This window comes from Podarcis gaigeae, assembly GCF_964106915.1.
Source record: "Podarcis gaigeae genome assembly, chromosome: 8".
In the NCBI taxonomy this organism is placed as follows: domain Eukaryota; kingdom Metazoa; phylum Chordata; class Lepidosauria; order Squamata; family Lacertidae; genus Podarcis; species Podarcis gaigeae.
Genome location: NC_139684.1, coordinates 62,563,271 through 62,586,955, shown reverse-complemented (window position 1 = coordinate 62,586,955; position 23,685 = coordinate 62,563,271). Strand labels below are relative to the sequence as shown.

General features: G+C 44.3%; 1 protein-coding gene across 1 annotated transcript in view; it reads left to right on the top strand.

The window, feature by feature from the left end:
• The first annotated feature begins 4,919 nt into the window (after positions 1 to 4,919).
• Positions 4,920 to 23,685, top strand: part of MYOM3 (myomesin 3) — a 45,501-nt gene continuing 26,735 nt past the window's right edge. Inside the window, exons 1-12 of the mRNA XM_083751612.1 lie at positions 4,920 to 5,107; positions 9,943 to 10,079; positions 10,606 to 10,680; positions 12,390 to 12,549; positions 14,480 to 14,637; positions 15,894 to 15,989; positions 16,646 to 16,734; positions 19,229 to 19,273; positions 20,709 to 20,849; positions 21,283 to 21,444; positions 22,519 to 22,660; positions 22,746 to 22,945. Coding sequence (XP_083607738.1) covers positions 9,973 to 10,079; positions 10,606 to 10,680; positions 12,390 to 12,549; positions 14,480 to 14,637; positions 15,894 to 15,989; positions 16,646 to 16,734; positions 19,229 to 19,273; positions 20,709 to 20,849; positions 21,283 to 21,444; positions 22,519 to 22,660; positions 22,746 to 22,945 — 1,375 coding nt within the window. The 5' untranslated portion in view covers positions 4,920 to 5,107; positions 9,943 to 9,972. The remainder of the gene's footprint in view (positions 5,108 to 9,942; positions 10,080 to 10,605; positions 10,681 to 12,389; positions 12,550 to 14,479; positions 14,638 to 15,893; positions 15,990 to 16,645; positions 16,735 to 19,228; positions 19,274 to 20,708; positions 20,850 to 21,282; positions 21,445 to 22,518; positions 22,661 to 22,745; positions 22,946 to 23,685) is intronic.

Below are 23,685 nucleotides of genomic sequence, written 5' to 3'. Positions count from 1 at the left end.
GATTGGGGTGGGGTTGGGTGGCATGCAACCTTTCCAACACTCTTATCTTGCCAACATCTAAAGCGTATTTGGCGGAAACTCAAAAGTAGCTGCAGGGGGAGATAATTGCTACCATTCACATTTAAATCTTAATCTTAATTTCAATTTGCATGGTACCTCTGGTTACAAACTTAATTTGTTCCGGAGGTCCGTTCTTAACCTGAAACCGTTCTTAACCTGAGGTACCACTTTAGCTAATGGGGCCTCCTGCTGCCGCCACAGGACGCGGGTGGCGCTGTGGGTTAAACCACAGAGCCTAGGACTTGCTGATCAGAAGGTCGGCGGTTCCAATCCCCGCGACGGGGTGAGTTCCTGTTGCTCAGTTCCTGCTCCTGCCAACCTAGCAGTTCAAAAGCACGTCAAAGTGCAAGTAGATAAATAGGTACTGCTCCTGCGGGAAGGTAAACGGCGTTTCCGTGCGCTGCTCTGGTTTGCCAGAAGTGGCTTAGTCATGCTGGCCACATGACCCGGAAGCTGTACGCCGGCTCCCTCGGCCAATAAAGCAAGATGAGCGCCGCAACCCCAGAGTCGGCCACGACTGGACCTAATGGTCATGGGTCCCTTTACGTTTATCTTTACTGGCGCTGCACCACCACCACACGATTTCTGTTCTCATCCTGGGGCAAAGTTCTTAACCTGAGGTACTACTTCCGGGTTAGTGGAGTCTGTAACCCAAAGTGTTTGTAACCCGAGGTACCACTGTATAGGAAGAAAAATGCCAACATCCTTTGAAATTTTGCAGTAGTGGCACACTGTAAAATTTCACTGAAGCCCTGTGAGACACCAAAATCCGCCGCTCCCTCCCCCCCCCCCCTTCCATGGGATGTTATAGTTGTGACACCTCCTACAGCGCCTAATAAGCTCTTGACCACTTGCACTCCCCTTTGTTTGGAGTGCGGTTCTCCAGCCAAGTAACTTGTAAGAAAATGCATAAACTAGGGTAAAATATGTGTATAAACACATAGAAATGACAGAAAAATGCATTATCTTAGGGGGAATTTGCACTAAAATGCAGGTGAATTTTCAGGAGGCCTAAAACAACAACAACCACAACAACACACTCTCATGTGAAAAATGTGCAGAACTGAACTAAAATTGGACAAATGAGAAACCAAAATGGCCAAGTTCATCCATCCCTGTTCAAGAGAACTGGAACTCTTTGCTAGGAAGTCCATATGGTGACCTGGCAGCAGGTAAATGGGTTTTTTTTTCAGACAGAACTTTGCCCTGATAAGTTGATTTGTCTGTGGCTGGTATGTTGTAATTTGTTCATCTGGCTGCTGTCCTTATTGATTTTAGCCACATGTTTCATCTGCCGTTTTTGTTCCTTTTTCATTACTGTTTCATTACCCTTCTCTTACTATTTGGTAGCTGCTTTGGGCACTCTTTGGTTGAAAGGAGGGGTCCAAATTTCACAACAAACATCGAATAAATCAATATTTATGTACAGTTTTCCTGTGAGTTAGGGTGAGCTGTGAAAATGAACATTCTGGAAGTGGTTCAAAAAGTCTCTTCAGTAGGCGGGAAGGCCTTCTCAGCTTGCTGGAGCATGCTTTAACATCTACAAGATACAAAGATAGGAACCGTCCTAGAGTATGAGTCAGATATTGCACCTCATATGGGGCCACTCCCAAGTGAAAGAACATCACGTCACTAACATGCCTTAAAGCAGGGGTTGCCAAATGTTTGGGGCCCATGGGTACGTTTGCAAACTGGAGGAACACAAGCTGCAATTATACTTGAAACAAGCCTTAACCAAAGTGGAACACTTCTTCCAAGCCTAGTTTCAACTAGGGAGGGTGAGGAACAGGACCCTACAGAGAAGGCCTCTGTTGGCAACTTATGACCTAAAGCAGTGTGTGAAAATAAGCACATTTAATGCACATGGCTTCGCCACAAATAATCTTTGCAACTGATTACCAGTCACAGAACTACAATTCACAAAACCCTTAACAAAACTACAGTTCCTTTCCTTCCTTCCTTCCTTCCTTCCTTCCTTCCTTCCTTCCTTCTTTCCTTCTTTCCTTCTTTCATTCAAGTTGCCATGTGCTTTAAAAGTGTGCTAAGTGCACTTTAGATATACAGTAGTACCTTGAGTTAAGTACTTAATTCGTTCCAGAGGTCCGTTCTTAACCTGAAACTGTTCTTAACCTGAAGCACCACTTTAGCTAATGGGGCCTCCTGCTGCTGCTGCGCCACAGGAGCATGATTTCTGTTCTCATCCTGAAGCAAAGTTCTTAACCCGAGGTACTATTTCTGGGTTAGCAGAGTCTGTAACCTGAAGCGTATGTAACCTGAAGCGTATGTAACCCGAGGTACCACTGTATGGGTATGGCTCAACCCCAACGGGCATATAAACGCATATATTAGTGAAAGTAACATACCAAAACACATTACATTGGGGAAAATTGCTTGCACAAATGTAAGCACTGGTCAAAACTACACACAAGAATGTGTTTATTTGAATAAATTTGCACAAAATTTATGCACAAACATGTGGGGATGTAGAGAACTGACTGGAAAAATGAAAAAGTGGGAGAAACTGAAATCCACATATCCCTCGTCAAGAGAGAGGCTGAGTGGTCGTGACCCTAAAGGAAGGGGCATGTGCCGCCGTCTGAAGCTTGGGGAAACGTTTAGGGGGATCATCATCAGTCCATTTCCTCCTTCCCTGACCCTGGGCAAGCAGCTGCAGATGTTGCTGACAGCCCAGCCGGCCACCTGTTGGTTTCCATGCAAGGACGGGGCTTTAAAGGGTGCAGGCTGCCCTGCCAGGGGCCGCGTTCCAAGCTCTTGATGTGGGATGCTTTTCTGAGCAATAGCCCGGGGATCCCATGTCAGCAGCATGCCAGGTGATGCCACTCAGCCAGTGATTAAATGCCACGGCGGAGCCTGTTTCTGCTCACTTTTTAAAAAGGAAACCTCACGCACAGAACCATCAATGGGGACACCACTGGACCAAAAGGGGAAGGCCTTCCATTTGAAGGAGTCATACAGAATGACCTTTGCATTAGGTTATTATCAGGGACTCCAGCAAACCTTTGTTTGTTTGTTTGTTTGTTTGTTTGTTTGTTTGTTTGTTTGTTTGTTTCAACCCAGGCCACCCTCCAGAATTATGAAAGGCGAAGGCTGTCCTTTTTTCTTTGTTTTCTTATAAATTTGCAGGCCTTGAGTCTCTACAGCTGACACCATGTCATGGAAGGCTTAGAGTAGTGATAAGGAGTCTTTGGCTCTCCAGATGTTATGGACTACAACTCCCATCAGCCCTTCTCTTAGAATCATAAAATCATAGAGTTGAAAAAGATCCTGAAAGGGCAACCAGTCCAACCACATGGTTGGCAATCCAGACTCCTCTTAAAAAACCTCTACAGTGGTACCTCGGGTTACAGACGCTTCAGGTTACAGACTCCGCTAACCCAGAAATAGTGCTTGAGGTTAAGAACTTTGCTTCAGGATGAGAACAGAAATTGTGCTCCGGCGGAGCGCAGCAGCAGCAGGCCCCATTAGCTGAAGTGGTGCTTCAGGTTAAGAACAGTTTCAGATTAAGTATGGACCTCCAGAACGAATTAAGTACTTAACCCAAGGTACCACTGTAATGAGTCCACAACCTTCCAGGGCAGGTCCAGTCATTCGGATATTTAAAGAAGGACAACAGGAAACTCCTGACTCCCCCCAGATACAACGAGGTCCAGCACAATCTATTTATTTAACAAAATGTATATGCCACCTGATTGTAGTAAAACATTGAAATCATCAATGAAAACAGTTTCAAATATTTAAAGATAAATGCCCTGTTCTCAGAGTCAGGGCGAGCTGGCCCATGAGGCGAGGTGAAGCAGTCACTTCAAGCAGCAGATCTGGGCCTAAGGAGTGTGCCACTCGCTGCCAGTGCCACATCCTTGCCCCCAGCTTCCACGGGCGCACCCTGCCACTGTGACTGGTGCCCCCTACTGCCTCCTCTGCCACAGGCATGCCCCGCGAACACCATGGCCACCCTTTCTGCCACAAGTGCACTCCACTCCACCATGCCCCCATCGTGGGTGTGTCCACAGTTCTCAACTGCAACCAAGGAGGAGAAGGAGGGCAGCAAAATGTCCCAGCCGGGCCCTGCTCATGGTGGTCAGCCAGGTGGCTGTGGGAAGCCTGGAAGCAGGATTCAAGCACAAGAACATTCTCCCCTCCTGCAGTTTCCAGCACCTGGTACTCAGAGGCATATTGTGTCCAATAGTCAATAAAACCCCACAGGAAGATTTAAAAAAACTATTGGAAAGACTATTCAAGGCAGCAGAGATATGAGATGATCAGAGCCTCCCTGAACTTGAAGCATGGGAAGTCCCAACAAAAAAATTTATAATTTACGCAGAATATTTGGACTATTTGATATGTATTTGTATAATTTGGAACATTAAATGTGATTTGATTGGATTGTTAAAATGGGAAACTTAATAAAAATGATTTAATAAAAAAAAAGTCAGTAAAACCCTGCTTTGCACAAAAGCGTTGTGCAAGCGATCAGGATGAATGTTCAATAAACAGGTAATCTGGAGGAGCCCTGCTCTCTCTCTCTCTTTCCCCCCTCCCTCTCAACCCGCCTCTCTCACACACAGTGCACAAATCCACAGATTTGTTCATTGGCTAAAATTTGTGCAAATAAATCTTTCTGGGAGCCCAAACAGAAGAAATCCATAGATTCTGGGCCTGGAAAATCAGCCTGCAGCTTTTCTTCCTTGTTCTGCTTTGACAATGGCCATGAATACTTCTGACCTAGAAAAATGATCTTGCTTTACACGTGCAGAGAGCTGTTTGGGGATCATAAATCCTAGATAGTTCTCTCCATTGTCATTGAAATGACATGAGATAATGCTATATTTAAGGCTGCAAGGGTGGGCAGTTTACCCTTGGACACATTCTTCCCGGGACAGTCATTCTTAATACCATCAAGCAGGGGGAAGGCATCCTTCCTTTTGTCCTTTATCTCTCTTCTTCAAGAGTAGCTCCCTTGCCAACCTGCTCTCTGATTTTTCTCTAGAAAAGTCAAGATTTAGAAGATTCCCCAACTTCAGGGAAGGTACGTGATTCCTGCCGCCTGCCCCAAACTTGTATCTTGCTTTAAAGATTGCTTGTGATTCTTGTCGTATGAAAGACTAGCTGATTTTCATTGTTGCTGCTATTCTTACATTTTGTTTCACAGGAATTCTTTTGCTCTGTTTTAAATTTAATATAATTTTAATTTAGCATGGAAGGGAAATGCGGTTACTCCCTGCCCTGTTCTTGAACTAAAAAGAATGTTCTGCTCTTTTATTTAGCTCAGATCTCTTTGATTATTGTTATTTATCATTTCTGTCATACTTCACACATCCTATATTAAAACCATCCTGTGAAGCAGAGGGGTGTTAGGGCAACATCACCAATCCTAGTTTTACAGCCCCAGTTTGCAGAGCATGTGCCAACTCTAATTTGCTGATCAGATGAAAGGGCACACTATGGTTTCCTGCAACCAGGAACTAGAAGTTCCTAGTCTTGATTGGCAAGAGAGGGCAGGAACAATGTGGATGAATGCATAAGATTACGCACCAGATTCAGCCAATGTGGTGCACTAACAAAAGCTAGGACAAGGACTCCTGCTAGAAGAATGGGGCTGTCCTCCCACTTGGCTTCCCCCACCCCAAATCTACCCTGGATGGTGAGAACCACCAAAACAGTATGTGGGGAGGAGAAATGTTTGCGCTGATGGAAAGACCATATTAGCACGTAGTTGAATCGCACCCCAAGACTATTCACTCGCAAGATACTAAACCACAGCTGCCCAATATGGCTGAACCACTTCTGCGGCTTCCCAGAGGCTCCAACAAGTGTCATGGACAAAGAGTGTTTCCATGGGCATTCCCATCTCAAAACCCATTAAATTTCCTAACTTCACCACCTTGTCTCTCCTCACTTGCCTGCAAGGAGAGCAAACCCCCAACTTGAGTGTATAGCCAAAGTATTTATCGAAAGGGAATGACTGGAGGAGAATCGAAGCAGCTACTCCACTTCAGGGTCTGCACATCTGTTCGCTTGCACTCATACCCTCCAACATTTTGGGAGAGCACAGTGGGACACCTTCCCTCCCACCCATCTTTCTACTCCTCCCCATCTGCCCAAACTCCATGCTCCTTCTCCCGCCTGAATTTTGCACTCTTTCTGGCCTCCACCTGCCTGATCTTCCCGCTGCTTCTACCCCACCCCCACCCCGCATCACCCGCCCATCTCTCATTGCTCCAAAACCTCAGCCAGGACGCAGTGTTCTCACTTATTTCTCAGTATGACAGTACAATATATGAGCAATGGTCCACAGCAGGTAACCACCTTCAGAGTTGCTGCACCCCACCTACCCCACTGTTCCATCTTTAATGCCTCTAACTCAACGGCAACAGCAATGTTTCAAGTGGCCATGGCTAAGGCCAGCAACACCCACCTGCTGTATGGCTAGCCAATGAAAAGACGAGTTTGCTCTGACTGAGCACCAGCTTCTGCCAATGGCGATGCAAAAGGAGAGTGGTGGTGCTAAAGAAGGTGTAGGGGGCTTGAAAAAAAATCTAATGGAGGCAAAGGTGAGAGAGCATCTTTCAGCTCTGTTTTTTTGGTGCTGCATTCTGGTGTGAGCCAACTGACTCGCACCACAGCGCGGAAGCAAAAACTACATGTCTTTTGGTCCCAAATAGGACATCCAGGATTGGGATCAGGAGTCAGGAAGGCTTCTGTTAATCCAGGAAGTCCTGCTTAAAACGGGACAGTTGCGTAGTATGCTCTAAGCCATTGTGTGCTTAGCATTGTATGCCAATACAGACAAAGGAGGCATCTAAAAGAAAACTTCATGAATATGCCCTTTCTGAAATAATAGGGAAAATGAAACACAGCCATCCCTTCTCCAAATTTTCCAGTGCAGTTCTCCAGCCAAGTAATGTGTACAAAAATGTAAGTACTTGGGTAAGGTGCACATAGAAATCAGGAGCAGCACATCACATTGCACTGCTTGTGGCCAATTGGGTAGTGCCACCCTGCCCTGCCACTGCCACTGCCACCTTGGGGGCTTCCATTGCTTGAGAGGGTGGCCTTGCCCGTCCTTTTTTAAATAAATTTTTTTCCTTAATTTTAACATATAAATTATAAAATGTACCACAAAACTTATCACTTATAAAATCTTTTTGGACTTCCATCAGCACCTCTGATGATCCACCGTTTTAACCACTTCTTATGCATTTCTTAACTTTATATTGCCTTTACCTCTCTTAACAAATCATCCTCTCCCTTGTCCATTTTTACAATACTTCTAATAATACTCCTCACAAAACGTCTTGCAACCCTACAAACATCGTGTGTTCTTCACAATTACTTTTCAAATAGTCTGCAAATTTACTCCAGTCTTCCATGAATTTCTGGTCTCGCCGGTTTCGAATCCTTCCTGTTAGTTTATCTAATTCTGCATAGTCCATTAACTTCATCCTCTAAGTGGCTTTGCCCGTCCTAATGGCTGGGCAGGCCCTGATAGAAATGCATATATTGGTGAAAATAGGATGCATAAAAGGTTCTGTTAGTGGGGAAATGCTTTGCAAAAATGTATTAGGAGAAATTTGTACTAAAATGCTGATGGCTTTTCACGGTGACTTCTAAAAGAAAGATTGAATACTGTTGATGAAATGTGAAGGACTGAACTTAAGACTGGGGGGAGGGGGAAGAAACAAAAATTGTCAGACCCTTGTCATCCCTCTCCACACAGAATTAACCTCTCCTATATTTATTTATTTACGGGGTGACCCTCATTACAAATCAGTGGAGCATATAGCGTGTTCTCATCTCCTGAACTTCTTGTTAAATCATCTAGCAATGTATACCAGAGTACAGCAAATCCTTCAAGACGAAGGCATTTATTTCTGAGTATGTCAAGAGGACTTGCTCATGAGTATATTGCTGGAGTCCCAGAAATGGCACCATCAAATACCCTCCCGCTTGGTGCCTGGCAACAGCCTCTCCCCTTCCAGTTTTTAAAATTGAAAGCGGTGTTGTCTCTTTACTGATTGCTGTTTAGGGAAGTGCCCAATATGGGGTGGGGGTGTCTGTTGCCTGCTTCTCTGGACTGTGTTTTGTTTTGGTGGGTGTATAGGGGATTGCCTGTTTCATGGGCAGCAGTGGCAGTCTTTCTTTAGTGAAAATTAATTTTGTGGAGCCCGCAATAGTTCCTTAGATTGCCAAATGGGCCACGTGGCCCCTAGAAATCAGGGACTCCTAGTACTATATATTTAAAGCCACATCATATCACTTTAAACCTTTGTGATTTCCCCAAAGAATTCTGGTTACTATAGTTTATTAACATAAGAACGCAAAGAGCACCTAAGTGGATCAGTCCAATGGCCTATCTAGTCTAGTATCCTATTCTCACAGGTGACTCTGGGATTAATCATAACAAGACTTATGAGGAGGCCCCCGGACTCCTCACAAAGCTATAATTCTCAGAGTGGTTTAATAGTTAATGCATACACTTTTGCTATTGCTATCTAATAACAACAGGTGTGTGTGTTTTTTCCCTCAGTAGGAGGAAAAATATACCATGTGTCCACATTGTGTCCACATTGCACTCTCTTTTCGCAGAAGTCATTTTGAAGGTACCTGCAAATTTTACCCCATAACTTACTTTCTAGGAGGGCAAGAGACTGATGTCTTTTTTAAAATGAAAGCTCAGAGTCTGGGGTACTTGCCCAGCAGCTCCAGTGTAATCCTTCAAGGGCATTGGGTTGGTGACCTCAGTGCTAGGTGTTACAGATATCAGGTTACACACCTGGGATTCTGGACTAAAGAAGCAATGACCTCATTTTTAATAATGTAAAGTCTAAATAATGTCTTAATAAAGTCTATAATATAATACTAAAGAATACTAATTTATTTATATCCATTTCGCAGCTGCTAAGTGTTATTTTCATCCCGAATTTAAGACAATTGTCTTTCCACTTGCTGCAGTTATTATGCTTCCTCTTGCCTGAGCTCTGTTGATGCAAGAGTGATGGGAACACATGCACAGTTAAGTCTGAGTGTTTTGTGTTCACTGCAACAGTTTAACACATGGGCTATTTTAAAACCCGTTACTTGCATTCAAGCGTAAACAGTTTATTAAAAGTATTAGCCTCAGATGTTCTAATTAAAACAGAAAATGCATCTTCCAAACAGAACTTGAGACACACAATAAAACCAACATGCCAAAGACAAAAAAACCTATTTATTTATTTATTTTAAAATAATGTTTATTAACTGGCCAATCACATCAAATTAAATCACATCACATAAATTCCGAATTACAAAGCCAAATTTTAAATTTTGTTGGGGGGACCCATACTTCAAGATCCAAATGGGGATTCTAATCATCTTCTTGCTACTGCGTTAATGTCCACACACACCAAAAAAACAACTATTTAAATCCAGTGAGTTAAATGGGAGTTTCATTTTACAGATTTGGAGACTGTGTTATCTAACAAGTATTTTGAGTAATTTCTGAAATAATTCACCTGAATAATTTATCTTGGTTTTAACATATCTAGGTGGGGCTTATTGTCTGTTTGGTTGCAAGTTGCTTTGGGTTATCCTGGGCAAGAGAAAGCAAATAACTAATTAATTAACTGAATGAATGAATGGGTGAATTAGGGTGTGTCTTCTTCAACAGGGATGGGTAAATTCATCAATTTTCAGTTCTCTCAGTTTCTCATTCTTTTCCAAGCAAGTTCTTTACATTTTCCACATCATTTTCCATCTTCTTTTCTCATAAAATTACACCAGCATTTTTTCTGAATTTTTCCATACATACAAATGTCTCTATGCAATTTTGCATTTTTGTCTGTTATTTTCATGAACACTTGATGTTATTGTTTCTGACAGGAATTCCCTCCCACCCCATAAGGGTCCATCATGGAAATCCGAAGCTTTTCCCACCGCAGGGAAGAAGAGCAAAAGGAGGAGAGGCACAGAAATCTACAAATGAGCTCTAGAACAAGGAAGGCAAAGTTCAGGACCAGGTTAGCCAAGGAATGAATGAAATGACAAAACCCAGTGTTATATATATATAGTTTGTGTGTGTGTGTGTGTGTGTGTGTGTGTGTGCTCGCGCGCTTACAATGAATATCAGAATTTCAAATAATGTAAACCTTTTGTGATAAATTTTGTGAGTTCACGAAAACCAAGAGCGAAGCTTTGGAAGATTCACAAAACTCATTAGGGATTGCTAGCATTCCCATGAGAATGCCACTACAGTTTGGATATTCAGCATATCATATGAGCAGAGTTGCCATTTGTAATGCCAGGAATCTGAATTTAAGATTGGACAAATGGGAAACAGGGAGAAACTGAAATTGACAGATTCACCCATCCCTAACTGAGTATTTAGAAACAGGCTGGGGGTTTTGAGCACCTCTAGTCCATGTGAAACATTTTTGTTTTTGAACTTGTCCTGTTACATATCTCCCTCGCTGTACCTTGTAGTACTTCTTTGGTATTCATGAAATCTTTCATTTCTATCTGCTTCCTCAACCTTGGGGGCAACAGTGAAGAAGAAGAGGGCTTCACATGTCTGGATTTGTCCATAGCATCTGCACTTGCATTGACATCGGAAAAATCATGGTAGGTCCAGTAGCTTTAGAGCAAACTTTTCCAAAATTCTAAAGCATAATGAGTTCAGTTAGAGTCAGTTATCTTAGTGATGGAACTGTGTACATTTGCATAAAATCTGTCTGCTGTGTGAATGTGAACTGATATCACCAGCAAACCTTTGGACGCATTAATTTTCTGGAGCCATACCTACAAGCATAAGAAGATAGTCATGTGATGCCCTCCAGATGTGGTTCAGCTCCAAAAATCCCTGGTTATTGGCCATGCTGACTAATGTGCGTTGAGAGTCCAAATGTATCTGGAGGGTACCATATTGGCTGCCTGCCATCTAGAGCCCTGCTCATAGGTTAAGAACATAAGAAGAGCCTACTGGATCATTCCAATGGCCCATTTAGTCCTGCCTCCTGTTCTCACAGCGGCTAACCAAATGCTTGTGGGAAACTGGCAAGCAGAACATGAGCACAAGAGCCATCTCCGCTCCTGTGGCTTCCAGCAACTGGTATTCAGAAGCATTACTGCCTCTGACTGTAGAGGCAGAGAGAATGAAAAAGGATAAAGATTGCTAGTTCGGGCAAAACCTGTGTGGGAATGTTCAGGGGTCGCCAAGAGGATTGTTTAGTAATATCCTTCCTAACTTGCACTAGCAAGTGTTAGAATTCCTGCTCCATGATTACAGTCATGGGATTGTTGTCTATCACATGATGGTGTATGTTTTGACTCCACAGAGTGGGAAGTGACGGAGACAGGATGTTTGTGTTACTGTGTTCCGTGAAGTGGGACTATTGTCCTTTGTTCTTTCTCTTTGCTGAGAGAGGGAGCCATGTTACAGTGCTCTGTGTGTGTTTATATGTAAATAAAGTAGATTAGCCAAAATGCTGAGTTGCTGAGGTCTGTTACGCAAGCTGCAAAGACTCTGCGGATCCCTAAGTGTGCCAATGTTTGTTGGCATTGGTCGCTGTGATGTTCGGGCAGAAGAAAGCTTTTGAAGTTCCCGGACGATCAACCAGGAGGGAGAGAACATGCCAGTCGGGCATGTGTCTCTGCCAGGGTCCTACTCGAGTGTAGGACAAGCTCCTGACAGCAAGTTCCTTTATTCAGCAGAGTGCATTCCCCTCTACACAGCAGAAAACTAGTTGAAAACTCATGTGAGTTTCTTAAGACAATACGTGATTCAATCTGGCTTGTCCAGATTGAAATGTGTTCTAATATTTTCCTGGTAAGACCCTTTGAATCCCTCCTAAAAGAATAAAGACACCACAGTCTTATTCATAAGCAGTAAAAAGAAAGTTTACTCACGATCAGGCAGAGCACAGTGTGATCTCTGAAGGCAGGCTTTAGGCTTAAAGTTACAAACGTATAAAAGAGATGTACCCCATAAGGGAGATGACCTGAGAGACTGCTTGGCTGGCAGCCAGCAGTTCATTCCAGGAAGTTCACAGGACGAAAGGAAGATGGAAGAGGAGAGAGTGGCAGCATGCCTTGTCCTTTTACCAGGTCTGGAAAGGTCACGCCCACCCACTAGTCACATGCAAGGAAGGATGTTCTAGGCCAGGAGGAACAGGAAGTTTCGCCTGGCTGGACCAAACATTCCTTTGCATGTCCACTCTAGGAAAACAAGGAATGTTGTACTTGACTGCTCTCAGTGGATTACATCCCAAACTGAACCCTGCGAGAGGACATGGAAAGCTGGGTGCTATATATTTTATGCTTTCTGTCCCCAGGGAAACGAAAATGAGGCAGAAGACTACTGTTTTGGAGCTAGAGAAAAGAGGACAGAAGAGAGTTCGTTTTGGGAACGAAATGGAGAAACTGGAGAAAACGGTCATTCGGAACTGCCGGGCCTTGCGTGTGAGAGCTGACAAAAAGGCCCTGCGGAGGAAGGTAAGGGGAGGAGCAGCTTAAAGTGGGTTGTTTGAGAGTCAAGAGCCAGCAGCATCCACAGAGGCAAAGTTCATTGGGCAGATACAAACTTTCAGTGAAACTGCTGCGAAACCCACATCCATCCATCCACCAGCTTGGGGCCAGTCTGGAAGCTTGCAAATTGTACTGTGAAGATCAGCCTCAAGGCTGCAGCTTTGCGGAGGAGGACTGTCTGGCTCTGCACATGTGTGGATACTTTATCATTGCTTTCCGGCAGTGATTTCTGCCAGAGCAACAGATTAAAGTTATGCATGTTAGATGGGATAAGAAAGGGTCAGCGCTGCGTGGTTTGCGAAAAGAGAGCCTGACTGTTGTATGTAGATACTCTGTTGTTATAGCAAGTGGGTTAACAACCAGCAGGTAAAATAACCAAGCCAGTAAGGAATCTCAATGTTCATTGACACCTCCTGGTTAGTTCTGAGTCCTGAAGCCCCTTCAGCCACATATGCACTATACATTTAAAGCAGTTTCGTCTCACTTTAAACAGTCATGGCTTCCCCCAAAGAATATTGGGAACTGTAGTTTAAGGGTGCTGAGAGTTGTTAGGGGACCACCATTACCCCACACAGAGCCCCCAGAGAAGGTGGATTTACTGTTAAACCATTCCAACCATTGTAGCTCTGTGAAACAGCACATTATAAGATAAATGAACGTGTTAGATTTACAAGATTGTGGACATGCAGCTTCCATACAGTGGCCACTTATATACCTCCAGAAAGGAGGGGGCTGCTCTCCACTAACATTTACTTGGAATAGATCCGCTGAAATTAATGGACCCAAGTTAGCAGTGACCATTAATTTCAATAGGTCAACTCTGAGTAGAAGTTAGTGGATCCAACCCAGGAGGACCGACTTATAAAAAATATTGGGGGGGCGGGGGCCCATACCGACTTATAAAAAATATTGGGGGGGCCCAAGACCTCCAAACTGCTGCTGCTGGGGGAACGAAAGGGGCGAGCCCCGGGCTGCCCCGACCTTAAGTGAACCTGTGAGGGCCCGCCCTTTGCGGCAGCCGATTGGCTGCCGCCGTGGGCGGTGAATATTAATGAGCTAGGGGGAATCCCCGCTTCTCGCGGGGCTGATGCCAGCCCCGCAAGATTGTTGATGGGTCGAGAGCCCGCAACCCCACCCCCTCTCTAGATCGGGAGTGGCTTTGTTTTAAGTCATTACTGAATGTATTTTAAAAGGTAACTATCGTCAAACAAGGAAAATAAAAAATACCAACATAATTTTGTGATTTTACAAAGCATAATATAACTAATAATTTTTTAAAATTATTGGGGGGGCAGAGCCCCCCCAAACAAATTTTTGAGGGGGCTCGGGCCCCCTCAGGCCCCATGGAGTCGGCGCCTATGGAGGACACATATCTGCATATACAGATTTATATGTATAGATGCAAATTTCTATGATATAAATAGAAATACTGTGACAGGTAAACTGCATGTCAGACAACTTCCTGTAAATCATTTGTTCATATCCCACACTTTTCAGTGGATATACCTTTCCTAGCTACAAAGGTATATATTTGGATTTAGTGCACCGAGGCGGCATCTTACCTGCACAAACTTAAAATTAACAGTATGCTCCTGAATCCCTCCCCTGAAAGGCTGACAAACTTAAGCTTCCTGGGAGAGCTGTTCCATGAGATACCTTCACAGGCTTGATGCTCTGTCTGAAACCTTTGAGAGCTGCTGCCAGCCAGTGTACACAGTACTGAGCTAGGTGGTCTAATAGTCTGACTCCATATAAGGCAGCTTCCAGAAAGGGCCTGCCTGATTATTCTGTAGCAGAAAACAGAAGGGTGTTAAGAGTTGCCTGCCCAGTTCCTGCAAGTGTATTTATAGAACACTAAGATAAAAAGTTTTAAAGCTGTTTGTGGTCCTTGTCCTAGGCTGAAGCAAAGGCACAGTTGGAAAAGGAGGTCATGGAGCTGCTTTCTTGCCGGCCGCCCATGTTCTGGATCCCTCTCCGGGCTCACGCCGTCTGGGAAAGAATGAGCGTCAAACTAGAATGTACAGTTCTGGCCTCTCCTCTGCCAGAGGTGACTTGGTGAGTGGGCAGTGATGGAAGAATTCAATTTCAAGAACCCCCTGCAATTAGGGCGGCGGGTGGGAATTCGATTCAGTCTGCGTTTAAAGGTGGCCCTGCTAAAACCACCCTTTTTGCAGCAATATGCAAAGGGAAACTCCATCATTCTTTTGACATTCACACTTCTCTGAAACTTCTCCAGCCAAGTAAAGTGTATGAAGATGTATCTGCTTGGTTAAAGTGGGCACACAAATGCATTTATTAGTGAAAATGACACAAAATGCATTATTTTAGGAGAGATGGCTAGCAAAAAAAAATGTTTCTTTTAAAAAACTGCATACAGAAATATGCTTCTTAGGGGAAATTGACACTAAAATGCCCCCATCTACGGGGATTCCCTTAGCATTAATATTCATTGCCCACAGCGTCAGCCAATCGGCTGGCGCTGGGGGCGGGCCCACCAGGGAGCATTTAGGGTTGGGGCAGCCCTGGCTCGCCCCTTTTCTCTCTTACAGCTGCTGCGGTTTCCCACCCACCCACCCTCTAGGTTTGCTTTCTGACTTTGCTATGGGCTTCGGCTGGTCGCCGCAAGGGGCCTGGTAGGAGTTTTTCCATTTGGCTAATTGGCTGTATTTTGATGCCACTTGGTTTTTTCGCCTACCTCGTAGCAAAACGTCACAACTCCTTGGTTTTGGCGGTTAGGCATTGGCAGGGGGTATTGTCATGCAAATGAAGTCGGGGGGGAGGAATGCCATCACCTCCCCCAAATCTTGAAGGGTGGTCTGTTAAAGGACTCTGAGGGGCGTCGCCTCGTCCGAAACCTACGGAGGCTAGGGCCTAAAGTGCGCTCCCGAGCGGTAACCCCTTGGGGAGCGCCTACGGATGTGCATCACGGGGGGCTCCCCCTGTTGGTGTTTAACCCTTCCCGGTTAGTCCGGATAGTCTGTTAGGGCCAATGCCTAAAGCCAATACCGCTCTTACCTGTAATCAATAAAGTTGTGGCCATTTTCGCCCATTAACCTAAATTATTGTGTCCGGTGTCTTTATTTACTCCATCTGTGGGAGGGAGCGGGTATCGCCACGCAAATTATCATGAGGACTTTCTTTTGTTTCTTAAAAAATCACAAATTGTCGGGGAAACATGGAGCACTGAATTTAAGATTGGCAAAACAAGAAACTTAAATAACCAAAATTTACAACTTCATCCATTCCTACCTGAAATCTGGCCTTGCTGCTTATTTTCATGTCTCTGTGTTTGTTTATTTGCACCTGACTAGGTATAAAAATGGAATTCGGATTGACCCTCGTCTGGCTCCAGCGGGGAAATATAAGATGAAGAATGAGTTTGGAATGCTGACTTTGGACATCAGCAGGTAACGGACTTGCATGAAAGCAAGGAAAAGCCAGATTGTGATTTACCTTTATTGAAACATCAGGTGCCATTTCTCCTCTGAGCTGTCTGCAGAATGTCTTAATAGTCCAACCACAGGTATTAAAAATAAGCACTCACTTGTGTATTAGGAATCGGGGCTTCCGAACTGAAAGCCGTGGGGCACCCCAACACTTTCAAGAGACTGCGACCCTCCCAACCTCTTTGTCTATCCCTTGGTATTCTCCCTAGGCCACGCCCCATCCCAAGCCCCGCCCCCTCCCTCGCCCTCCTCTTCACCCTACACAAGTGCCTTTGCCTAGCTGGAATGGGTCCCTGAAGTACAATGGTGGCTATTTTTTCCTGGTTGAAGGTTGAAGATGTGTGTGCATAGGTACACCTTTCACTTTTGTGCAGCTAGAATACAGCCTAGTCTGCAAAGTTAAGAATCCTGTCAATTGCTCCACCCACCTTTGCCTCTGGCCCCAACCACCACTTGAATGTGGCCCCCAGAAGGTTCCCCTCAAAGAGATTGTGGCCCTCTGGCTGAAAAAGGCATCCCATTCCTGCCCATGGACTCTGGTCTGGCACTCGTTGCTGTTGAGGCCTCCTGGGGCCCCCTCAGGGCCAGGTGCTTTTAGATTCCTCTCTTTCTTTCAGGTGCTCCTTGGACGATTCTGCCGAATACAGTGTAGAAGTGAAAAACGCTTATGGCGAAGCCTACTCATTTGCCACGGTGCTCGTCAGGAGTAAGTGGACGTGGGCAAGGGCGAAGTGATTTTCTTTTCTCTCTAAAATGCTTTAGGACTCTCTCAGGAAGCTTCCTTGCAACTTCCTCGTTGCAAAATGTTTGGGGTTTGCACATTATGTTTGTTTCTCATTTGCGAGAAGATAATCTTTTAGCGTGGTAAAAGCTGTACTTTAGGACTTCCTGCCTATTGACATTAGGCAGGTGGCCATGCTGTATCGTTTTAGACTCCTGTGGGAAAACCTGTTTATTTCAGCAACCCTACCTAGGCAATATAATTGAGTTATGCATATTTGTTTTTAAAAGTTTTACTGGTTTCATATGTTCTATGTTTCATAGAAATTTTTATTTTGAACTTGTTTTATTGATAACTTAGTTTTTGTTCTAAATTCTTCCACTTAGAAGCCACCTTGGCAAGTAAGCAGTATATAAATTAATAAACCATCATCATAATGATAAAACAAAATTTTCGTTCAGGAGCCTGAAGAAGTTCCTTGCAGTAAAAATGGAAATGGAAGACTTTCCATGTGATGCAAAATTACCTTAATCTGCTGTTATAGCAACGACCCATTGTAACAGAAGCAACATATAATTTAATCATCCACGATGTTTACCAGATTGTTTCCTGTGTTTGCTTTGGTTCATGCCCCATCTGTTCCATTATAGATCCCTTCTGATATCAGGAATCACAAGACAGAGAAACCAGTAGGAGAACATTTCAGTCTCCCAGGACATTCTATACAAGATCTCAAAGTAGCTATCTTATTACAAAAGAATTTCAGAAATAGGCTGGAAAGAGAAGTTGCTGAATTGCAACTTATTACCAAACTTAAAACCATGGAGAGACCTGGTCTGAATAGAGACATTGGACTCTTATCTCATTATATATGATAAAGCTATTTGTAGCCATCTCTCCCCTTGCTTTTTCCTGTAAGACCAATTGCAGTCGTTAAGAGTCGTCAACAGGTTTACCACACCTATCAGCCAATCAACCATTCCCACCACCCTTCTGAGTAATACCCCTCCCCACCCTCTCACCATATATAAGAGTCTGGTGACTTCTGTTTCAGTGTATCTGAAGAAGTGTGCATGCACATGAAAGCTCAGACCAATAACTAACTTAGCTGATCTCTAAGGTGCTACTGGAAGGATTTTTTTTAAATTTTGTTTCAATTATGGATCCCTGTAACCCACTGGGATTATCCTTTGGTGGTATATAGGAGATTTTCCTCTACAGCTATGAGGCTGAGACATTGAGATCTGCCAGTGACCTCTAAGCACATTGTGGAGACATAGGGCCTCTCTCTTGGGCAGCCTCCTGGTGCTGTCCAGATGTTCTGGACTACAGCTCCCATGATCCCTGGACATTGGCCATGCTGTCTGGAGCTGATGGGACTTGCAGTCCAAAGTATTTGAAGGGCACCTGATTGGGGCAAAGTTGCTCTAGATATCTAATGTGAGTTAGCAGACCTCCTGCCTTCCAAGCGTGCCTACCTTCACTTATGCTCTGCCTGTATACTTCAAAATAAACCAAACAAGGCAGAACCCTCCAAGGCTTTAGCACCCTCTCATCCAAAGGAAACCCACCAGAACTGCTTCTGGAATTCTTCAATGTTGATACGAGCATAGGAAGCTGCCTTATTCCAAGTTAGCCCATGGACCCATCTAGCTCAGGATTGCTGCTACACAAACTGTTAGCAGCTCTCCAAGGTTTCAGACAGAGACTGGTCTTTCCCAGCCCTACCTGGAGAAACCAGAGATTGAACCCGGTCCTTTGGCATGCAAAACTACTGAGCTATGACCCTGGGGAAAATGGGGAATGTGAACATTGCTTTGGAGGATCTGCTGATCAGCTCCTGGGCATTATTATTTAGACTCTGAACTGAAATACAATTCTATAAACTGGAAACCTATGGCCCTCCAGATGTTGTTGGATTCCAACTCCAGTCATCCCTTACCATTGGTTGTGCTCACTGAGGATGACCAATGACTTCTGAAGGGCCACAGATTGTTCATCCCAGCTATAAGTATATATAATGCCATTCTGACAAAAGAAGAATGGCAGACGAAATTAATGGGCTATGTAGAATTGGACAAAATGACAGGAAGGATTCGAAACCTGCGGGACCAGAGATTTACAGAAGATTGGAAGAAGTATATGAATTATTTGAAGAGCAACTGTAACCAACAAATTACGCTAGTAGGACTACAATAAGTTTTGTAAGGAGAAATATATGAAGTGTTACGAAGTAGAAAAAGATAGAGATATTGGTTATGAGTTTGAAATGCAACAGGGAAAATAAGAAAATAAGAAATGCATATTAAGAGATTAGATTGGAAAATTTTCAGACAGGACTGATGGAAGTAAAAAAAAATTGAATAAGATGTAAAAGTATGTTTAATTACTGTTGAAAATTATATGTTAAAAAACTAATTATATATATACACATAGTGCCTATCTCATCAATTCCCTTCCTCTCTCTTTTTTTTGGTAGAATATTATGGAAAGGAGTCTGGATTTGACTCAGAGATATATAAAAGTAAGTACAAAACTAGTTATTTTGTGGTTTTCTCTTTATTGGTTTAGCCTGGCATGTGACCTCATAGTACTGTTTGGGGCCATTTTGTTGCCCAAATGATGAGGTGGGAATGCTGGGGAGAAAGCGGTAGCAGAGGTAGCCAGGGGTGGAGAGGGACGCCCATAGGGCGTCATGGGGCTCTGTAGGGCAGCACGGGGGTCTGCAGTGTTTTAAGTTGGCTGCTGTGTGTCAGGGGAGTTTGCAGACACCACTGAGGTTCCTCAGGGAGCTCAACAACTTCAATTTCCCCAAAAAAGCTCAACATCTTTGGTCCGCCCCAGGCGCTGCCAGGGGTCACTATGCTACTGGAAGAATGTCTAAATGGTGACTGGGAAGCAGGTCTATGTCTATTCTGTGGAGAGAGAGAGAAAGGATCCTGTTCCAAATGAGCCTTACTCCAGGGATTGCCAACCTTTCAGGGCCTGTGGGCACATTTGGAATTTTGAGAGAGTGTTGCGAGCACCAGTCACAAAATGGCTGCCACAGGATTTGTGGCACAACACATTTGCTCATGGAAAGAACCTCTTTGTACTTGTTCAGAATGGAACAAGGAGGGTAGGTGCAAGCAAATCAGGATGAATGCTAGAAGCTACATAACCTCCCTGCAAACATACCTAACTGAATGTTTTTATTGGGCGTTTTTGTAAGCAAATCAGGATAAATGGTCAATAAACAAGTTGTCTGGAGGAGCCCTACAGTGGGTTTAAAAAAAGCATAGATATGATTGGAGGAGGGGGTTGTATAGATGCCCAATAAAAAGAATGAATGAGTCAAACACAGCTGTTCCACACTTTCCTTAAACTGGATGCAAAGAGCAGAGAATAGCTCAATGCACTGTCTTCTGCTTGTGAGCTTAGCTGTTTGTGGCAACCAAAAGCTGCAGATGTCTAGAGAGTTCTAACAAAAATGGAAAACCGGAGCAGAAATTGTTACAATTCACATGTTCATTAGAAGTCAGGAATGGAAATGGTTGGGTTTTTTGATCTGCAAACGTTTTGTAGATAATTAGTTGTTTTCTGCATTGTGTTTTACATTTCCCTTGCTCTGAAATGCATTTAAATTAATTAATTGCATCATTAATCACATTAGTTTTGGCCATAGGAGACATCAAGATGAGCAAAATTAGGTTTTAGCAGAAGCTGAACTGTAGCTGAATGGAAATAGCACTGATTGTGATGAACAGATCGTCGAATCATAGAATTGTAGAGTTGGAAGGGACCCCAAGGGTCATCTAGTCCAACCCCCTGCAATGCAGGAATCATGCCCACAGCTGTCCCTGGGTGGGCTCAAACCACCAACCTTTTGGTTAACAGCCAGATGCACTGGATGGAAATCGCTATCTCCTTACATCTGTCAAGGCCAGGTGCTCTTACCTCACCTCATCTTCTCTTTTTAGAGTCACTCAGGGACCTGGAAGCTGACTTTGCTAGCACTTTGAGGCCTGTCTTTTCCAGAGAAAAGGAGCCCTTCACTCTTCGCTGCACTTTTACTTCAGACTTGCAGGAATACCAACGAGACATCCGCTGGTTCAGAGATGGTCTGTATTTGTAACCCCCCCCCCAAAAAAACCCCACCATCCATGACTATTGCCATTTGACAAGTATTAAGAAAATCCTGGCCCAAGACATTTTGTTGTCTGAGGTGGGGCCCCAGTACAGCCAACACTTCAGACCAGGGTTGGAATACCTTTTTCAGCCTGAGGGCCACATTCCCTTACAGGGAACTTTTGGGGGGCCACATGGCTCCTGATGCTACATACCTGGTTCCTGGTACTAATTACAGGGAAATTTCTCTTGGGGGAAAGGGGGGAGTGTTTATGCAAGAATACCCTCTGCATTTAATTTTCCATTAACATTCCCAAATAGGGCTGGAATTATAATTTCACATTTTGAAATTTTGCTACGTTTTAGCTCTGGTAGGAAGCCACCGACCAGGTAAATCCTCAGTTACCATCTTTCTCTTGCGCTCAGGTGAGTTGCTGAGAGATTCTGATCGCCGGCAAATAAAGTGTGAGGCCCAGGAGGCTTCCCTGACAGTCTCTTGTGCTTACAAAGAAGATGAAGGGTTTTACAGCATCCGTATACCGACACTTGATGGGTACAACGAGCAAAGAGCTTATGTGTTTGTTAGGGGTAGGTGCACTTGTTTGCTGCTGTTTGGTGATGGCTTTGGTTTATAATTGTAATTTACAAAGGCCCTAAAATGTCAATGGTCAGTATGGAACTAAAAAGAATGTCGGTCCTGCTTAGAGCCTTACAGTCTTTAGAGAGAAAGCAAAAGCAAAACCACAGGTCAGTGGCGAGGAACCTCTTGCCTACAGGCCTAGGTCCACCAGGTCTTCCCATTCAGCCCATGAGGCTGTTTTGGCAAAGCCGCATGCACCAGCCCTACACCTGATGCCATTGAGGAGGTCAAGTGCAGGGCAGGTAAAGATGCATCTGGGCTGAAAGAAGGTTCGCAAGTGCCAGCCGCCAGCTGATCAGTGGCACCTTCACAGCTCCTTGCATCGTGCTTAGTGAGTGCCAACAATTAGCTGATTGTCAGGGCTTGCAAAGAAGAGTTTGGATTTGATATCCCGCTTTATTACTACCCGAAGGAGTCTCAAAGCGGCTAACATTCTCCTTTCCCTTCGTCCCCCACAACAAACACTCTGTGAGGTGAGTGAGGCTGAGAGACTTCAAAGAAGTGTGACTAGCCCAAGGTCATCCAGCAACTGCATGTGAAGGAGCAGGGACACGAACCCGGTTCACCAGATTACGAGTCCACCACTCTTAACCACTACACCACACTGGCTCTCTGTGCATACTGCTTGGCAAGCCTTCCTGATCAGCTGATTGCCAGAGCTTCCATGCACAGCCCTATGCAAATCCTGACAACCAACTAATTGTCAGGGTTTACAGAGCGTTGTGCAAAAATGAGTCACCTGTTGTCATTGTGAGATCGAGTGAATAATCCCACCTACCTTTCAAGCTTGACCTGTGGGTAAGTGGAGGAAGATAACGATCCAGTCCCCGGGTTGGATTCAGTTCCACATTCAGTTCCACCTGGATTCAGTTCCACCTGCTATAGGCAAATTTTGTACAGTGGCTTCTCTAAAATTTGACCATGCTTTCAAGGGCCAGAAGATAAACTTGGGAGCCATTCTAGCTTATGGGCCAACCTGACCTACTGGAAACCATCTAAGCATGCCTTTTTCTTATCTTTAGATGCTGAGGCTGAAACTGCTGGAGCTCCTGGGTCACCCCTCAGCGTGCAATGCCATGACGTGAATAGAAACAGTCTCATACTTTCCTGGATTACTCCCAGTGATAATGGTGGAAGTCCTGTCATCGGATATTACATTGATAGGTCTGTCCTCAGAAGCCACAGATCTGTTATCTCTTTCTTTCCCAGATCATGTTGCACCCAAACTGTAAGGTCCTTCTTTTTCCAGGTGTGAAGCAGGCACAGACGAATGGGTATTGTGCAATGATAAGCTCGTGAAAACCTGCAGATCTCCTGTTTTAGGCCTCACTGAAGGGAAGACATACCAGTTCCGAGTAAAGGCCGTCAACTGTGCAGGCATCAGTAACCCATCGAAGGCCAGCGACCCAGTGACAATGATAGACCCAAATGACAGCAAAAGAGTGCTAAGTACATTGGGTTTTTAATTGCTCCAAGACAATTGCTATTTTCTTAACATCCAAGGCAGCCTCCAAGATCATAAAACCCACCAGTAATCCCAAATAAAAGAATTTTAATGTTCAAAACACAGAACAATTACCCTGTGTCAGCAGACTTTAAGAGCAATAGATCTGTGCAGGACCACTCAGAGTAATATCACATGTCCTATCAAAAGTGGCTGGTGGGGATAGTCATCTTCCCCTCAAGAATGCCCTGGGCAATGGCACTATGTCACAACAGAGCATCATTCCCAGTGATCCATTCTGGAAGACATGTGGAAATATCACTGGTCTGCTTTGAAAGCAGCTCAGCAACATAGTTTTTTCCCCTTGTTTATGAAACAGAGAGAGAAGACAAAATCCTCTTCTACTTCTCTTCCACCTCATCTTATTTGTAAGCCCCCCTGACAAAAATTAACACATTTTAAACAACTCCCTAAGATTATTGCCATACCCCAAAAGTGACCAGGAAAAAAATCTAGGCTGATTATTCTGGCCCAGCCTAAAACAAGAAGAACAAAAAGACTAGCAACTGCAACACTTTGCATACAAGACTCCACTGTAGTTCAAAACGGTGACAGTAAGGAAAGGGGGGACTTCTCCCAACTTTAAGGTCCCTTAAACCAAGGGTATCCAAAGTGGTACCCTCCAGGTGTTGTTGGACTTCACTTCCCATCATCCCTGACCAGTGACCATGCTGGCTGAAGCTGA